Source organism: Rhinolophus sinicus, linkage group LG04 (assembly GCF_036562045.2).
Source record: "Rhinolophus sinicus isolate RSC01 linkage group LG04, ASM3656204v1, whole genome shotgun sequence".
Lineage (NCBI taxonomy): Eukaryota > Metazoa > Chordata > Mammalia > Chiroptera > Rhinolophidae > Rhinolophus > Rhinolophus sinicus.
The window spans coordinates 165,043,983-165,059,248 of record NC_133754.1 but is presented as its reverse complement, the minus strand read 5'-3'; the positions used below and the strand labels follow the sequence as shown (position 1 = coordinate 165,059,248).

The 15,266-nt window shown below is 40.6% G+C and overlaps 1 protein-coding gene across 4 annotated transcripts in view; it reads right to left on the bottom strand.

The window, feature by feature from the left end:
- The window catches only part of FSD1L (fibronectin type III and SPRY domain containing 1 like), a 60,912-nt gene extending 46,725 nt beyond the window's left edge, over positions 1-14,187 (bottom strand). For 2 of the 4 annotated variants that reach the window (XM_019734209.2, XM_019734210.2), the window contains exon 1: positions 13,960-14,182. In XM_019734209.2, the coding sequence (XP_019589768.2) occupies positions 13,960-13,974 (15 nt within the window). In that variant the 5' untranslated portion in view covers positions 13,975-14,182. Of the gene's footprint in view, positions 1-13,499; positions 13,605-13,959 lie in introns of those variants that run through there. The other 2 variants (XM_019734208.2, XM_074330786.1) reach the window with 2 other exon arrangements.
- Positions 14,188-15,266: the final 1,079 nt, after the last annotated feature.

Here is a 15,266-nt window from a genome sequence, read left to right as displayed (position 1 = left end):
GAGCTTTTGAAATGAAGATAGAGCAACCGAGGAACTAAATTTTTTTTTTAACTTTAATTTCACTGCTTGTAGCCATGTGTAACAAGTGCTGTCATACTGGACAGCACAGGTCTATTGTTTAATAATTCTCCATGGGTAATAACAGCAAAACCCAAACAAGGTGCTTCTTTTCTCAGTAAAAATCAAATGCAGGTATTTTTACTTTATAATTTTCCCAGACACACATAAGCCCCGTATCTGTAAGAACTTACAAGTGTAAATACTCTAATAATTTCCTGTAAGATTGTGTGTGACAAACGGTCTCCTCAAAATATAATCAAAACTGATAAAAGGCTATAAATAAAGAGTTCAGAAAATAATCTGATAAAAGTATAACATTTTATTTAAATGTTCATAAAGCTATTATAGCAGTGAAAAATTAAAAATAATTACAACAGTTCTCATTTAATTCTCGTATCCCTGGAGATAAGTAGGTATTATCATGCATCCCTGGGGCTGCCTAGGCTCTCTGCTGTATTCACTTACTTATGCTATTTCTTCCCATCGCCACTGCTAGTGGTATTTTAGTACAATAACACAATGAAGTTATGCTATGAAAGAAGACCCACACCAAGAGTTAGCTGTTCCTCCTGTAGGTGTTCCTGTACGTGTTCCTCCCAGAAACAGGTGCACCAAGATTTGAATACAAAGATGACCAGAAGAACCGCAGAGTGGAGCCAGGACTTGGGGGAGGGGCAGGCACAGTAGGAGGGAGCTAGAAAAGGAGGGCAGAGGACTTAAGAGTCTTCCAAATACTCCCACAAGATAAGCTCGCTATATATTTAAAAACAATACAATGAAACAGTAAAAACGATTCTATACAATCCTCAGACTGTGTATAGAAAGTTTCCATTAAGACTGTGCTCTTTCTAATTGAAGGATTGTATCTGCCTCCCCTTAGATGCCTACCTACTGGCAGCGATATATCCATATTGCACAGATGAGAAAATGAAATTCAACCACTTGCCCAAAGCGACATGGCTAGTAAGGCAAAGATCATGCCCAGTCTGTCTGCAAAGCCCCTGCTCTTTACCACTTCAGAAAACTTCCTCTAAATCTATCCAATTTGCCCTTCATATGAAATACCCACACAACAAATTCTATTCTCTTAAAAATTTAGTTTGCTAAGACTCTTTATTGACATATAAAACTTAGAATTTTCATAGTACAGAATCACAGCTTGAGCTTAAATTAAGCTTTGTCCACTGTTAGGCATATCTAGTGAACTTCAAAGTAAAGATGATAATATTCTAGCATAACAGGGGTTAAAGAATCTTCTGCAAGAGATCTTATTCTATGAAAAGGAGTAGCCATCCCCAGTAAATTCAACCCAAAAACAAAATTTTAAGCACCAGGATATAAGTGAGTTCAATAAAACTGAAGGAAATTTCATACACACACACATCCTGCAACACTGGTATATAAAAAGGCAGATCTAGTTCAGAGGGGAAAAAAAATCTCCCTAGCACAAAATAAATTTTCACTTTTATTTATTTTTTGTGTAAATATCATAGCAAACTCTGTATTGGGGGAATTTTGCATCAGAAACTCTTTGGAGATAGATGAAGCATACTGTCCCAGCTCTAAGCTCCAAAGATTTTCATGAAAAGCCTCTGTACCTTTTTAAAGCTCCTGCTATTTACTGAGTATAGTCAACAACATCTAGATGCTCTAATTTTCATTAGGTCTTCAAGCTAAATCCTTGACCCTTTAAGAGTTACCCACCTACTGAAAGTTAATAGACTGTTCTAACATAACAGAGGGCATAATATAGCCTTTACCGACTACAGCGTTCTCATTCTTAAAGCGGCAATGTTCAACAGAAATACAGTGAGAGCCAGTAGTAGCCACATCAAAAGAGAAACAGGTAAAATTAATTTTAATATTTTACTTAATCCAAATGACTCAAAATATTATCATTTCAAACAATTACCGAGTGCCTTCTTTCCTTCCCTTTTTCCTTCCTTCCTTCGTGATACTCAGTCTTCGAAATCCAATGCGTATTTTACACTTACAGCACATCTCAATTTAAATTAGCCAATTTCCAGTGCTCAATAACCACAAGTGGCTAGAAGTCACCATACTGGACAACAGAGCCGTAGAAACCTATACCAGGCAAAGAGTCCATATATTTCTAACAGTGGGGACAGGGCAAACATCCTATATTGATCTGCTTAATTTGCCATTAATAATAAACAACCTAAATGCTCTCTGAACTTTTTTCTTGGAATACTAGAATTTCTGTATGTGTTAAATATACTAATAATCTTACGATATACCAGATTTTTGAATTATCATATAATGGCTGTATGTGGATATAAATTAAAATGTTACAGCCAAGTTCCTTTACCAGAATTTCATCAATTTCTGTTTTTATTTATTTACCGTTGCCTCTAGAAATGGAAAGTAGGATTTAATACTACCACCTCTCAAAAAACTGGTGCATAAACAGCTCTTCTTTGGGTCCCTCTAAACACCATGACCAAGGGAGAGAGACACACTCCTCTCCTGTAGAACTTACACTGCTTATTGTTTGTGCTTAGGGAAGGCTTTCTGGGGATCACAGAGAACATAAACGTCTGTGTCGAGGTTGGCATCTGACAAAAACAAGGTTGTACCTGAGGACAGCTGACATGTAAGTTATACAAACTCACAAGAACCATCAGAATAATGCTGCTTTTTGTGTATGGTACTGTTTCATACCTCCAACATATAATACCTTAGATTACAGTTACTCTTATCTTTACCATTTCCCCTTTAATTCATTCAAAATTCTGCTATTACCAGAGAATGAAAAGTGATCCTTCTCAATTTGTATTGGCCCAAGAAGTATTAATAGCAGTATTTCTGGAAAGAAACCCTACAATCTGTGTTAAACTTTCTGGGGGAATGCTATTCTATATAAATTATCAAACCTTTAAAACTACTATACTCCTCAGAAAATGGTTGGGAAGAAAAGGTCTTTAAAGGCCAAGATAGCATTTCTGGGAAAATCATCTCGTTCTTTGCAAAGAGAGAATGCTCTACGGCTCACATTGTGAATTTAACTGGGAGCTCTAAAAGAGCACAAGAGTCTATCTCAGAACACCTAGCTAAAGGGCCCATGTCCTTAAAAAGGCAGATTTACTTACCGCCAAAATAACAAAGACCGAAGGCTGAGAGTCTCAGAGGTGTGCTACTCCCATTCCTAGGTGGGGAGAGCATACACTTCTGTAATACACACCACTGAAGTGCTGTAAGAATGGACAAGCTAGCTGTAGAGGGCTTTGGAGCCTCAGCATTTAAGGTCACCTATAATTTCTCAGCTACCAAATACGTTAGTACACACCACCATGGCTGCAGAAGAAGCAATTAGCCAGGTGAGTAAGAGAACCCAAAGCAACCATGGTCACGTGACCTTGGTAACTAATTCAGATAAAGTGCTGCCTCTACTTCTAAGCTTGGAAGAAAAAAGGGGCAATATCCTGAGAGTTCCCCAAGGGCAGGCTGCTCAGACAAAGGCTCCAGAAACTCTGAAGCCACTTGCTGTCTAAGCTGCGCTGGTGGAGAGGATGAGCAAACACAAAAGACTGTAATCAAGAGCTCATATTTAGTATTCTACTATAAGGAGTTAGTTCATCAGGAAGTGCTGAGGAATAAACTCTGAAGGGGACCAGGGCTTGCACCATTCTGGTCCTCACAAGGACAGGCATTGCTAGATGTAGAGGGGAAATGGCATGAAGAGAGAAAGAAGTAAGGAAAGTGGAAATCGGGAGAAGTGGAAAACAAATTACAAGCAACCAAAATATTTAAGACAAACCACCACCAACACCAAAACTTATAGAAAACTAAAAGATTAGGACTACGTGAGCTGAGTTCTGAAACTGAACCCCAGCTTGTATATGTACCAGGAGACTGAAGTTTTCTCGAGGTGGTGGGGGTCCAGGAAGCGGTATATACAAGGATAATGTGCACCGAATAGAGCAGGTACGCAAGGGGAGGGTGGCTGACTAGGTACCGTATCTAGCAGAATTTTTAAAAAGTGTTTTCAAAATGTGGCAGGCAATATGCCAGGGCAGGATATCTATATATTTTGTTTTCAGAAACTTAGAGAAAGAGGCAGAAAAGAACTACACTACACCCTGATGCACTGAGTGTTCTACTGCTCTGGGTCCTCCGAATTTAATCAATAGCTTTTATGAAGGAGACAAGTAATTGATTAAGAGGTTGAGGAGGAAGCACAAAGCCAGAACCTCAATGAGTGTGATGCAACCTGCAGTGAGATACAGCGCCTCTCCTCTGAACTCCAGAGCATTTAATCCATCTGCTTACTGGAAATCTCCACTTGGATGACAAGCACTTCAAAACTCAGCATGTCAGTGTCCCCCACTAAACCTGAGCCCTCCTCTAGTGTTCTATCTCTGCAAACGGCACTACCAGCTGCAAAACCAGAAACCTCGGCTGTTAACATTATATCCTCTCCTCGTATTTGTGCTCCACAGGCAGTCACCGAGTTCTGTGACCCTAAATAGTTCCAAGATCACTACCGCTACCTTACAAGTCAATACCATATCTCAACTTACACTCTTGCAAAACCACTTAACTTGCCTTTGATGCATTCTTTCTCCCCAATACTCATCAGTTCTCTATACTGCAGCTAGAGTAATATAATAGCATCAATCACTCTTCCTGCTCAGTCGTTTTCAATAGTTTCTCACTGGTCCTTGGATAAAATCTAAAATCTTTTAACATGACCTGTGAACATGACCTTTAACATGACCTTACATACTGTGTAGGACCCTGCATGATCTTCCCATTGCCCACCTCACCTGCTTCAACTCACACCAGACTTCTCTCTCTTGCTACATGTGTTCCAGCTGCAGCTGCCTGCTGTGAGCTTCTCTAACACGCCTTGCTTCCCACCTGGGATCCCTCACGTTTATCAGTTCCTCTGCCTATAACCACTGTTCTAAAACATATACACAATGTATTACTAAAACAAGTTCCAAAAAAGTATATGTAGTATGAGCCCATTATGACATGTATCTGCCTTATTTCTTTTCTTATCAAAGCCTGATGTGAAGGACGGCAAAGACAACTTCCAACTGCTCCGTGGGATCCTATCAACCTGAAAGGACGCCTACAAGGGTATCCGATTTCATCTCAGATCTCAAGTCTCCCATTACCTTCCAAACATCGATGGATAAAGTGATAGATAAACATAGATGGATAAAGGCAGTATAAATTATCCGAGGCTTATATAGATAATATAAGTGTATTTGGAAAGACATCAGGTGGCCATGACTAAAAGTTCTAGATAATGTGAGTCTGAAGATATGCTTTGACAGATACCAATTCTGCTGGATCACAGTAAAATATATAGGACATAATCTATATATACAGGTAATCTCAGCCACAATCCTTTGATCACACACCACAGCTACCAGGACCTCAAAGAAAACATACTGGATCAGGATTAAGCCTCTCAATTACTTGAATATAGAAACAGGCTAAGGTAACTGCTATGCTAACAAGAAAAAGGGTTTTATGCGCCCTAGCCAAGCACGACTGCAATCAATTCCCATGGAAGGGATCAAGGTAATCTGGGATGTACGAGGCATGAACATAGCTTCAAGTTATCTTATAGTCACTAGTATAATTCATGAGAAGTAAAAGCACTCAGTAGACTCTGGATAAAATAATAACTAATGCTTTTATACTCTTATGTGCCAAGCACTATCTTTAGCTCTTTACATACAAACATAAACATTCCCGGGTATTCAAATGTAGAATGAAACCTTTCATAAGCCAAAATGGCATAAAGGAAGAAGCAATTATGATTTATTTCTACGGAAAATTTTTTGAGCATTCCCAGACCCAAAAAACAACCTAACAAACCATACCAAATACCACATAAAACCTAAAATAATACTAACATAGTAAAAGCAGAAGTGCACAAAATAAATCGCGATAAAGCTCAGATGCTCGCAGACACAGTTCAAAGCTACAGGGGCCTGATGCTGAGTGTGGTCCCCAGGGAAGGAGCTTGGCGATGCCGCTCTCGCTGCTTGGGGTGCCTGATGCCTCTGCAACGGCTGGTTGCAAAACAAACACTGAACACTATTTGTGTTTTTTGCCTTTTTTCGTAAAAGTGAAATTCTTTGGATTTCTTTTGGTTAGCGAAACAGGTAGGTCTTACGTAAAAGCGAAGTGGTGAAATGCAAACCTCCGAAAAGCTGGGATACACCTGCCTTAACTCAGGGATACCTGACTTAACTCAGGGATACCTGCCATAACTCTCAAGAATCCTACGGGGTAGGATACTACTACTATCCGCATTTTCCAGTTTGGAAGCTGTAGTATAGAGAGGTTAAGTGGCTTGCCCAGGATCTCAGAGCTAATACATGGCAGAGGCAGGATTCAAGATAAGGCAGTCTGACTCCTAAGTCTGTGCTCTTACCTATCACACTGTACAACCTGAAAGTAAAGATCACAGGTTCATGGAAAGGAGGTCAGAACATCTGAGGGCACCAAAAGGACTAAGCTTTTACTTCAAGACCAGAAAGAACTGGAACTGGTCAACAGATGGTACCATCCTGCCAGAGCAAGAGCAGCCGAAACAGCTATTCTTAACTACAGCATATATCATCTTGTAAGTCTGGGAACATGATAACTTTCACCATTTGAAATGGCACGGTTCTACTGGTTTTTGGTTAATGGATGTGAAGATGACAAATGCAAATGTCAGTCTTAATTCTGCTGCATCCAACAAAAAATTCTGCCAACTCGGGCCACTTAATTGGAAACTATCCATGGCAACAAGCCTCTGAAGTTATAACGCAGAAACTTCCTGTTCTTAGAACCAGTAGCAGAAAATCATTATACCCAGGTTTATATGCTACTCTGAATCCGAGGGCATCAATAATCAAGTGGTCATAATTAAAGAAACACTATGACATGCGAGTTTCCCACCAGCATCTACTCAGAACAGAAGATTTCTGATTCAAATTAAATTGCACGTTAATATTCTAGACAATCAAGATACACAAATCTAGAACCACTGCAAATATCACTAATTGATCTACAACTTACGGGGGTCAAACTATTGTTAGAGCCATTTCCGCTGGTATTCATTAAGCACTTTTTATGGGCCAGGCACTGTGCTAAGCTACGAACAAGGAGTATCTTTTTAATCTTCACAACAGATTTTTTTAAAAAAGTAGTATTAGTCTTGGCATTTTATGGTTGAAGAAAGCGAAGGTTAGACAAGTTAAGGAACATTTTTAGATCACACAGCAATCAAGTGCCTCCAATACAGGAGTCTCCCGCCAAAGCCTGTACTTGTACACCACCCTCGGCCCCTTACGCTGCTGGGGACTACACACAACAATCATAGGGTTCCTGAAACCATACAAAAAGAATCAATGAAACCAGCAGATAGAATTCTTAGAAAATATCCTAATGCTACTAGGAACGATGCCATTTGCATCATGCTACACCACAGACCTCTCCTTTGAATTAGGTAACAAGAGTTGAAATCTAGAAAGCTCTATCCAGCTAGTAAGCTAGACAACCAGAATCTTACCAGCTGACCACAGCTATGGGAACACAAACAAGAGTACTGTGCTCACATGTGCTGCAAGGAGCTGAGACAGGAGAATTATGTATTGTGGAGGAATTCAGTAAGCTGATAATCAACAAGGTAACCAGGAGAAAGCCACTTCCTCTCCAACAGTGAAACAGTTTGGAGCACTACCTGTACACAGAAGCAACTGAGGTGATCCACAGAAAACAAGTCTAATGCAGGACACGGTAGGAATGCTGCCTTTCCCCCTGAGCCCAGCTGCAGTATCAGGGCAGAAGAGGAGGTCTCCCCATCTAGAAGTTAAGGAAATACAGTGTGTCAGAGGCTGAAGAAGCCTTATCCATGTTCAGTGACCGCTAAACTGGCTGCTCCATTCAGGACAGTCTAGGAAGCTCATGTTTAGCCAATGAAACTAGAGGTCCCCCGATCTAATTAAGGGAGGTGCCGTGTGAATGGAGATGGGGATACTGCCAGGTACTGCTGGTAGCAGTATAAACTGGCATAACCTGTGAAGGGCAACTAGGCAACACACAAAAAGATTTTTAAAAGTATATGCACATTGATTCACAAATTCTATTTCTACTGATTTATTCCACTAATTTATAAGTAAGTAAGTAAGACTAAGCTGAGACTTGGCTACAAGGATGTCCACCTCAATGTTATTTATAATATTAAATGGTTGGGACCAAAATAAATGTACAACAAAATGGTACTGATTAAAAATCAAGTAATACATTCATACAGAAGAATTCTGCAGAATGATATTGACATGATAAAAGATTCATGACATATTAAGTGAAAGGTAAATTATAAAGCAGTATATATAACATGATACCATAGTTTTTTAAGTTTCTATATGCATAAAAATAGACTGGAATGTAATACATACAAATGTTAAAAGAGGTATCTTTGGGTGGAAGGATTATGGGTGATTTTTATTTTCATTTATCTGTATTTTCTATTTTCCTACAATAAGCTTATATTACTTGTAACAAAAACACAAAGGTTGGCTGTGCTAACACTTTATAATAAATTAGTTCAAGATATAATTAGCTATCAATCAACAAGTATCAATAACTGAGACTAGATACTATCAGAACCTGTGACTGGGAAGAGGTGCCAACTGAGGGGATAAATCACATAATAAGAAAGCTGGAGACAAAATCCACCAACTTCAATATTGTCCACCCTAGGGTGGAATATCTATCACTAAAGTAAACATTCAAAGTGTTTGTTGCATGAATAATGCGCTTACATTCAGCTAGGCATTGCAAAGAACCACTGGATTAAAATTAAAAAAAAAGAAAAACCGGTCCACTTCACTATATTTCTAATTTCTTAAACTGCAAAGTTCAATAAGAAATGAAGACACCTGTATTTAAATATAGTAATCATGAGTAGGTCAGTACAGTCCTTTGAAGAGGGTACCTCATGCCATGTGTATCATCCCAGATTACTTTGATCCATTCCGCATAAATGTTTGCAGTTTGTGCTAGGCTGGGGTTTATAAAACCCCACTTATACTTGTTCACAACTCTAGTTTAGAAAGCTAAGACCTTCCCTCAAAAAGGAAAAATTGGGGGGCCGGCCCAGTGGCTCAGGCGGTTAGAGCTCCATGCTCCTAACTCCGAAGGCTGCTGGTTCGATTCCCACATGGGCGAGTGGGCTCCCAACCACAAGGTTGCCAGTTCAAGTCCTCGACTCCCGCAAGGGATGGTGGGCAAGCGCATCCTCTCAACCACTAGTTCGATTCCTCAACTCCCGCAAGGGATGGTGGGCTTTTCCCCCTGCAACTAGCAAAGGCAACTAGACCTGGAGCTGAGTTGCGTCCTCCACAATTAAGATTGAAAGGACATCAACTTGACTTGAGAAGAAAAAGTCCTGGAAGTACACACTGTTCCCCAATAAAGTCCCGTTCCCCTTCCCCAATAAAAAAAGAAAAAAAAAACACCTTAAAAAAGAGAAAAATTGCTGGAGAGAGGGAAAATACATACACACACACACACAAACACACACACACAGTACCAAAAAGTGTATACACATTTTAAGAAAGGAAAAAAACTGTGTTAAAATTGTAATACTCAATATATACTGATAACAACGGATGAAGTCACATTTTACTTGTACAATTACAAGAGGTACTCAAAGTGGTTACCATCAGTGTAATTATAATAGTTTTTGTATGTGGCTATATACACATATATATACACATATATATGTATATGGCTATATACACATATATATACACATATATGTATACATATATAAATATATATATATACACATATATATGTATATGGCTATATACACATATATATACACATATATGTATACATATATACACGCGTATATACACACACATATAATTATATATATGTATATATATATAAAACAGAAAAATAATGATTTTATTAGGGACAAGAAAGATCAAATTCCTGGGTTTTATCTAAATCATGTTCTATACTTTCTATCAACTATTTTCACTAGTCTTAACTAGCTTCTTTTTAAAAAACTACTTTATAGGAGTTTATTCCTGTTAACATCTTAAGTTTTAATTATTTTAATCTTACCACCATTTAAAAGCAAAGGATTCATGCACAAAGGGTGGTAATGAAAAAAGCTTGGGCAGTGAAGAAAGACCTGGTTTGCCTCCTGATTATGTGCCTGCTGTGTGACTCTGAATGACTCAACCTCTCGGGGTTTCATTTTCCATATCTGTGCAACAGGAGTAAGAGCTGTTGTGAGAGTTTAAAGCAGTCTACCACAACAGTGGATGCAAAACAATACCCAATTTTCATTTATGTTTCCCTTCCTCAGGAAATATTTTTTTAACAAGAGGAAGGCGGACCAACATTAGACAGTTCATATTACACGACATGGTGGGGGTCTTTGGTTATGGAACTGCTAGGGTACAATATGAAGGCAAAGGATAGCAAACACGAGAGTACAGGAGGAGCCTGGGATAAGGAAGGTAAGTGTAGACATGCTACTTGCTACAGGCTGTCATGCTTTAAACTCCCCCTACTCAGTTCAATCTCCAAACTCTAGGTTTGCCCACTCTTATACAGTCAAGCCTCATCTGACTGTCACTAACCCTTTCCAAGCAGTAGAAAGTAAAGAACACACAGTAAAAAGTGGGAGAAAGCAAACAATTGACAATGTATGCTCTTGGTGACGCCCTTCCTCTGGGACCCCTTCCCCCTTCCTCTTCTCTTTTATTATTCCTACAGCATGGACCTTTTGCTAGGAACAGTAACTCCTATGAATGTGAATGATCCCTTGTACAAAAATTTAACTTAAACTATCAAATTTTAAGCACCAAGATTCTAGAAAGGCACAAATGTCTCATTTGTTTCAATGGTTTCTTTGAATATACACATTTTATCAGGTAAAGAAACCTTTGGGATTTTATCTTAAAACCACTTAAGGACATAATCAAAAGGTTTAAGTATCAAACAAAACCACCTATCTATAACACATCCTGTTCACAAAAGTGTCCCAGAAACTTGATATAAACAAAATCCCTCTGTTTATTTCTGGGAGATAATACTGTGGTTCTCTGTATCCAACAGTATGCCTTACATACCCAAGGCAATTATATTTTCTTCCTCTACTCAAACAAAGCATCTGTTGCTAACACAACACTGAAGTCCAAGTTATTTTCACGGACAAAAAAAGCAGCTGGTCAAGCTAATCCATTTGCTGACTAGCCACCATCAAGCTTCTGTAAGACTGTCCAGTTAACTGAACCTCTATTGTCTGATTGCATGAGTGAGAACTTCCAATCTTCTTTCAACTAGGATTTAACAACTCTTCTTTGGCACCACCATTTGAAGTCATTTCTTACATACATTAAAAACAGAAAACATACTTTCAAACTTAAGGGCAAAGATTAAAAAAAAATTGGCTAGACTGGATTAGAAAAATAGTTACACAAATTAACAAAAAATGGAGAGTTATTTTGAAGATGGAATTATGAAATTAGTAACAACAGCTAACAGATAGTACTCATGTGTGCACCAAGTGATTTTTCAAAATTAACATGATCCTCACAATAACCCTTTGAGATAAGTATAATTATTATCTCTATAGATGAGGAAATGGAGACACACACAGCAAATTACCCAAGCTCAGTCAGCTGATAAATTGTAGGGCTGGAGAACAGGCTCCAAAGCCATCCTCTTAATAATTTAAAGCCCAAATCCCAATGCCTTACAAACAGGTATATATATTCAAGCCACTGTCACCCTTTGCCACTTACAGTACCTAATTATTTTCCTTACACTAAGATACCATCCCTGCTCCTATTTTCATTGTAACAGTCCATAGTAGGAAAGAAAAATCATGCCAGGGATGTACTGCTTACTGTCCTATTTAAAGAGAAATAAATATCCAGTTTAGTTCATTATTAGTCGAGGTATATAACTGATTCTGCAGTATTCATGATTATAATTCACGGTGATAAGCATTAACACCAGATACTCATTTTAAGATATAAAACAAAATGAAGGGTTGTTTTTTTTAAATTAGAAATATTATTTGATACCACCAGGGAAATTCAACACATTTTCTAATATTGTGAAGTTGATTCTCAAAGTTATCGCAAATAAGCTACATTAATGCCATTAAGAAAGAACAGTTATTTCTTTGCTACCTCTGAAGAAACCGCACATGGTATGTATAGGTACCCAAACACATCATTTGGAATGAGAACAAGTAAGTTCAAATCTTACTTAGCCTATGGCTAGTGATATGACCTTGAAAGAGTCACACCTCCTTAAGTCCTCATTAAAGTGAGGGATAATGCATGCCCTGGCAATATAAGGTGATCCATATTAAAATACTTTTTAAAATTGTATTTTACAGCGCATAGAGTATTTTAGCACTTTGTACACTTTAATAACACTGTTTTCATAACTATTTACCTGATTTTTACAATAACCCTATAAAATATTCTTACTTCCACTGCATAGATAAGGAAATGCTTTAATCAAGGTTATGTGCTTTGCTCCATATCACAGAGCCAGTAAACAGCGGAATGGAACCCAAGTCTCTGGACTCCAAAACTTTGCCCTTTCATTTGCCCTGAACAAACACCATTCAGATATCATATGACTTTTATATAAAAAGTTCAATAAGCTGTGAAATGTTTTACAAATTTAGGCAGAGATGTTTTAAACGTATATTCAAAACACAAAAGGTAGTTTTTTTAAAAATGTCTTACTAATAGTTACAGAAATAAAAATCGAGTATACCCAACTGAGTACCAAGATGCAGGCATACAATGAAATCACCTGCACTTTTATTAAATTCTGTAATTGTCAATGTAGCATTACACTCTTCTCTCATGCCCCCAGCGCTCCTTAAGGAAGGTGAATCCAGGCAAAATTACAGAAAACATTATTCTAGTAAGTCTTTCCAGTGCTTTCTGTCTAATAATAGAAAAGAATGCCCTCTTGGATATGCCCTTGTTTTTCCCTGCTACATTATTAATAACACTTGTTTCCTTACTGTACTATATTTCAGTTACTATAATCTAACAAAGAGAAGAGAGTGGTTGATTTCTATATAGGGATGATGGCTGAATATTAATAACTCACTTCTAATTGTATTGAAAACATTGGCTATGTTCTCTAACTTGTTTTTGTTGTTGTTCTTCTTAACTGAAACGGCTAGTTCTGTATATCCTTTCCTTAACTGGTTCGGAAAGTATAAAACATGCCACGATCACCACTAAGGTAACTGTAACTAGCCACACACTACTAGTCAAAGAGGGTGGAACCGCTGCCCTGACAACTCTTTCCCCTCGATTCAATCAACACTAAACACCAAGACCCGCTTATACTAGAGAAGGGGGGGTGGGCAGGGGTGCTACTAAGGAGATTTGGTTCCCGACCTAAAGAAGCATGCATTGTGCCAAGAGTCCTAGGAGCAGGCAGGGCGGAGGAAAGAGCATCAGCGTCGGCGTCAGCAGGGAGACCCCATGTGCCTTAGTTTCCTCCTCTGCTGGAAAGCGATAAACCCTCAGTAGCATCTGGGAGGCTGCGAGAATCAAGGGGGGCCTAGAGAGCTGCACAACACGATTAACAAATGGGAACACCTCCCTGTTGCCCTCAGGAGCCCGGGCCCAGGACCAAGTGCAGCGCACAGGCCAGCCTGGGTCACCAGGCGCGGTCCCCACTGGCCGGCGGGCGCCCCTTCTCTCCCTCCGGGAAGAAAGGCCGGGGGCCTCACCCTCCGTGGTCGCAGCCCAGCCGGGCCCCACCAGGCCCGCGCGCCAACCACCCATCCCGGCCGGGGCGCCCCGCCCACCCTGCTCCCGGCCTCCGCGGGCCCGCGCCCCCCACCCCGCTTACTTTCTGGGAGTCCATGGCCAGGGGCTAAGTCCGCTGGGCCCGAAACCACGTCGAAGAACGGTGTGGGATGGCGAAGGAGGTCCGACAGGCCAAGACCGCTACCCGCGGCCGCCGCTGTCCTGGGCCGCCGCCGCCGCCTAAGCCACAGCCCGCACCGGTGCCGCCCGGCCCCGCCCGGTCCGCACCCAGCCCGCGCGCGCGCCCTCGTCGCGCCTCGGTTGCCAGGGTGAAAGGGCGGCCCGCCGAAGGGAGGGGGCGAGGAGCGCCCCGCGCATGCGCGTTGCCTCCGGACTGGACAGTGCTGGGGGTGTTGGGTGCCGGGAGGGAACCGCAGGGAGGAGAGAGTGCGCGCGGGTCCTTTGAAGGAGCTTCTCCTTCCTTCCCCAGTCTCCTTCCTCCGGCGCGCGCGATCGCTGCAGGCCTTGGAATGGACCACTGGGCATCCATCAGCCGGGCCCGTGGGGAGGGCGCGGGAAGGAAAATTCTGGCGGTGGAGATAGATCAGCCCCCTCTCCATCCTGCGGACATCTGAAGCACCTTCCCTCACTGCAGGTGGAGGACCAACCAGGCTAGCCTAGGCCCAGCTGTCCCGTGAGAAGGAAAGGGCTAGGGTGGAGATGTGATGGCAAAGGCCTGTAGGAACTTGGCAGAAGGTGGGTAGACTGTGGAGTCTGGTAGACCTTTTCCAGAGAGCCCCCCTGGACACGTTGCTATCTGTGATTTTGAGCGAGTCACTCTCCCTGAGCCTGTTTCATCTTAGGTAAAACAAAGAAATGATGCTGACTTTGCAGAGCATTGTAAGGATTAAATAACGTGAAGGCCCCGGTACCTACTTAAAGCTCAGTATATTATAGTAATTCGTGGGGAGCTAGAACACGTTCAGTCTGGAATGAAGGGACAGTGCAGACTGTAGAAAGCTTGGGAAGATAGGCTTGAAAATGTTCTTCCCCAACCAGACAGGCCTCATTCTCCATTTCATTGACTATAGAGAGGCTCAGAAAAGTTCAACTGGGTAATCACTTATGATGAATGAACAAAAGGGAACTACATATTGAGTACCTACTAGGTACCAGTTCTATGAACTGAGAATTCAGCAGTGACAAGGCCCAGCTCTCTTGCAGAGCTCACAATCTGGTATGGGAGGTTGACCAAAAAATAGATAGATAGATAATTAACTAATTAATTAATTAATGTGAGATGGTTAGAGGTGCCCTAAAGAAAAATCATATGGTAATGGACTCAGAATTGGGAGGGCTTATTTTCCATAGGATAGTCAGGGAAGGGCTCTTTCAGAAGTTACCTGAGTA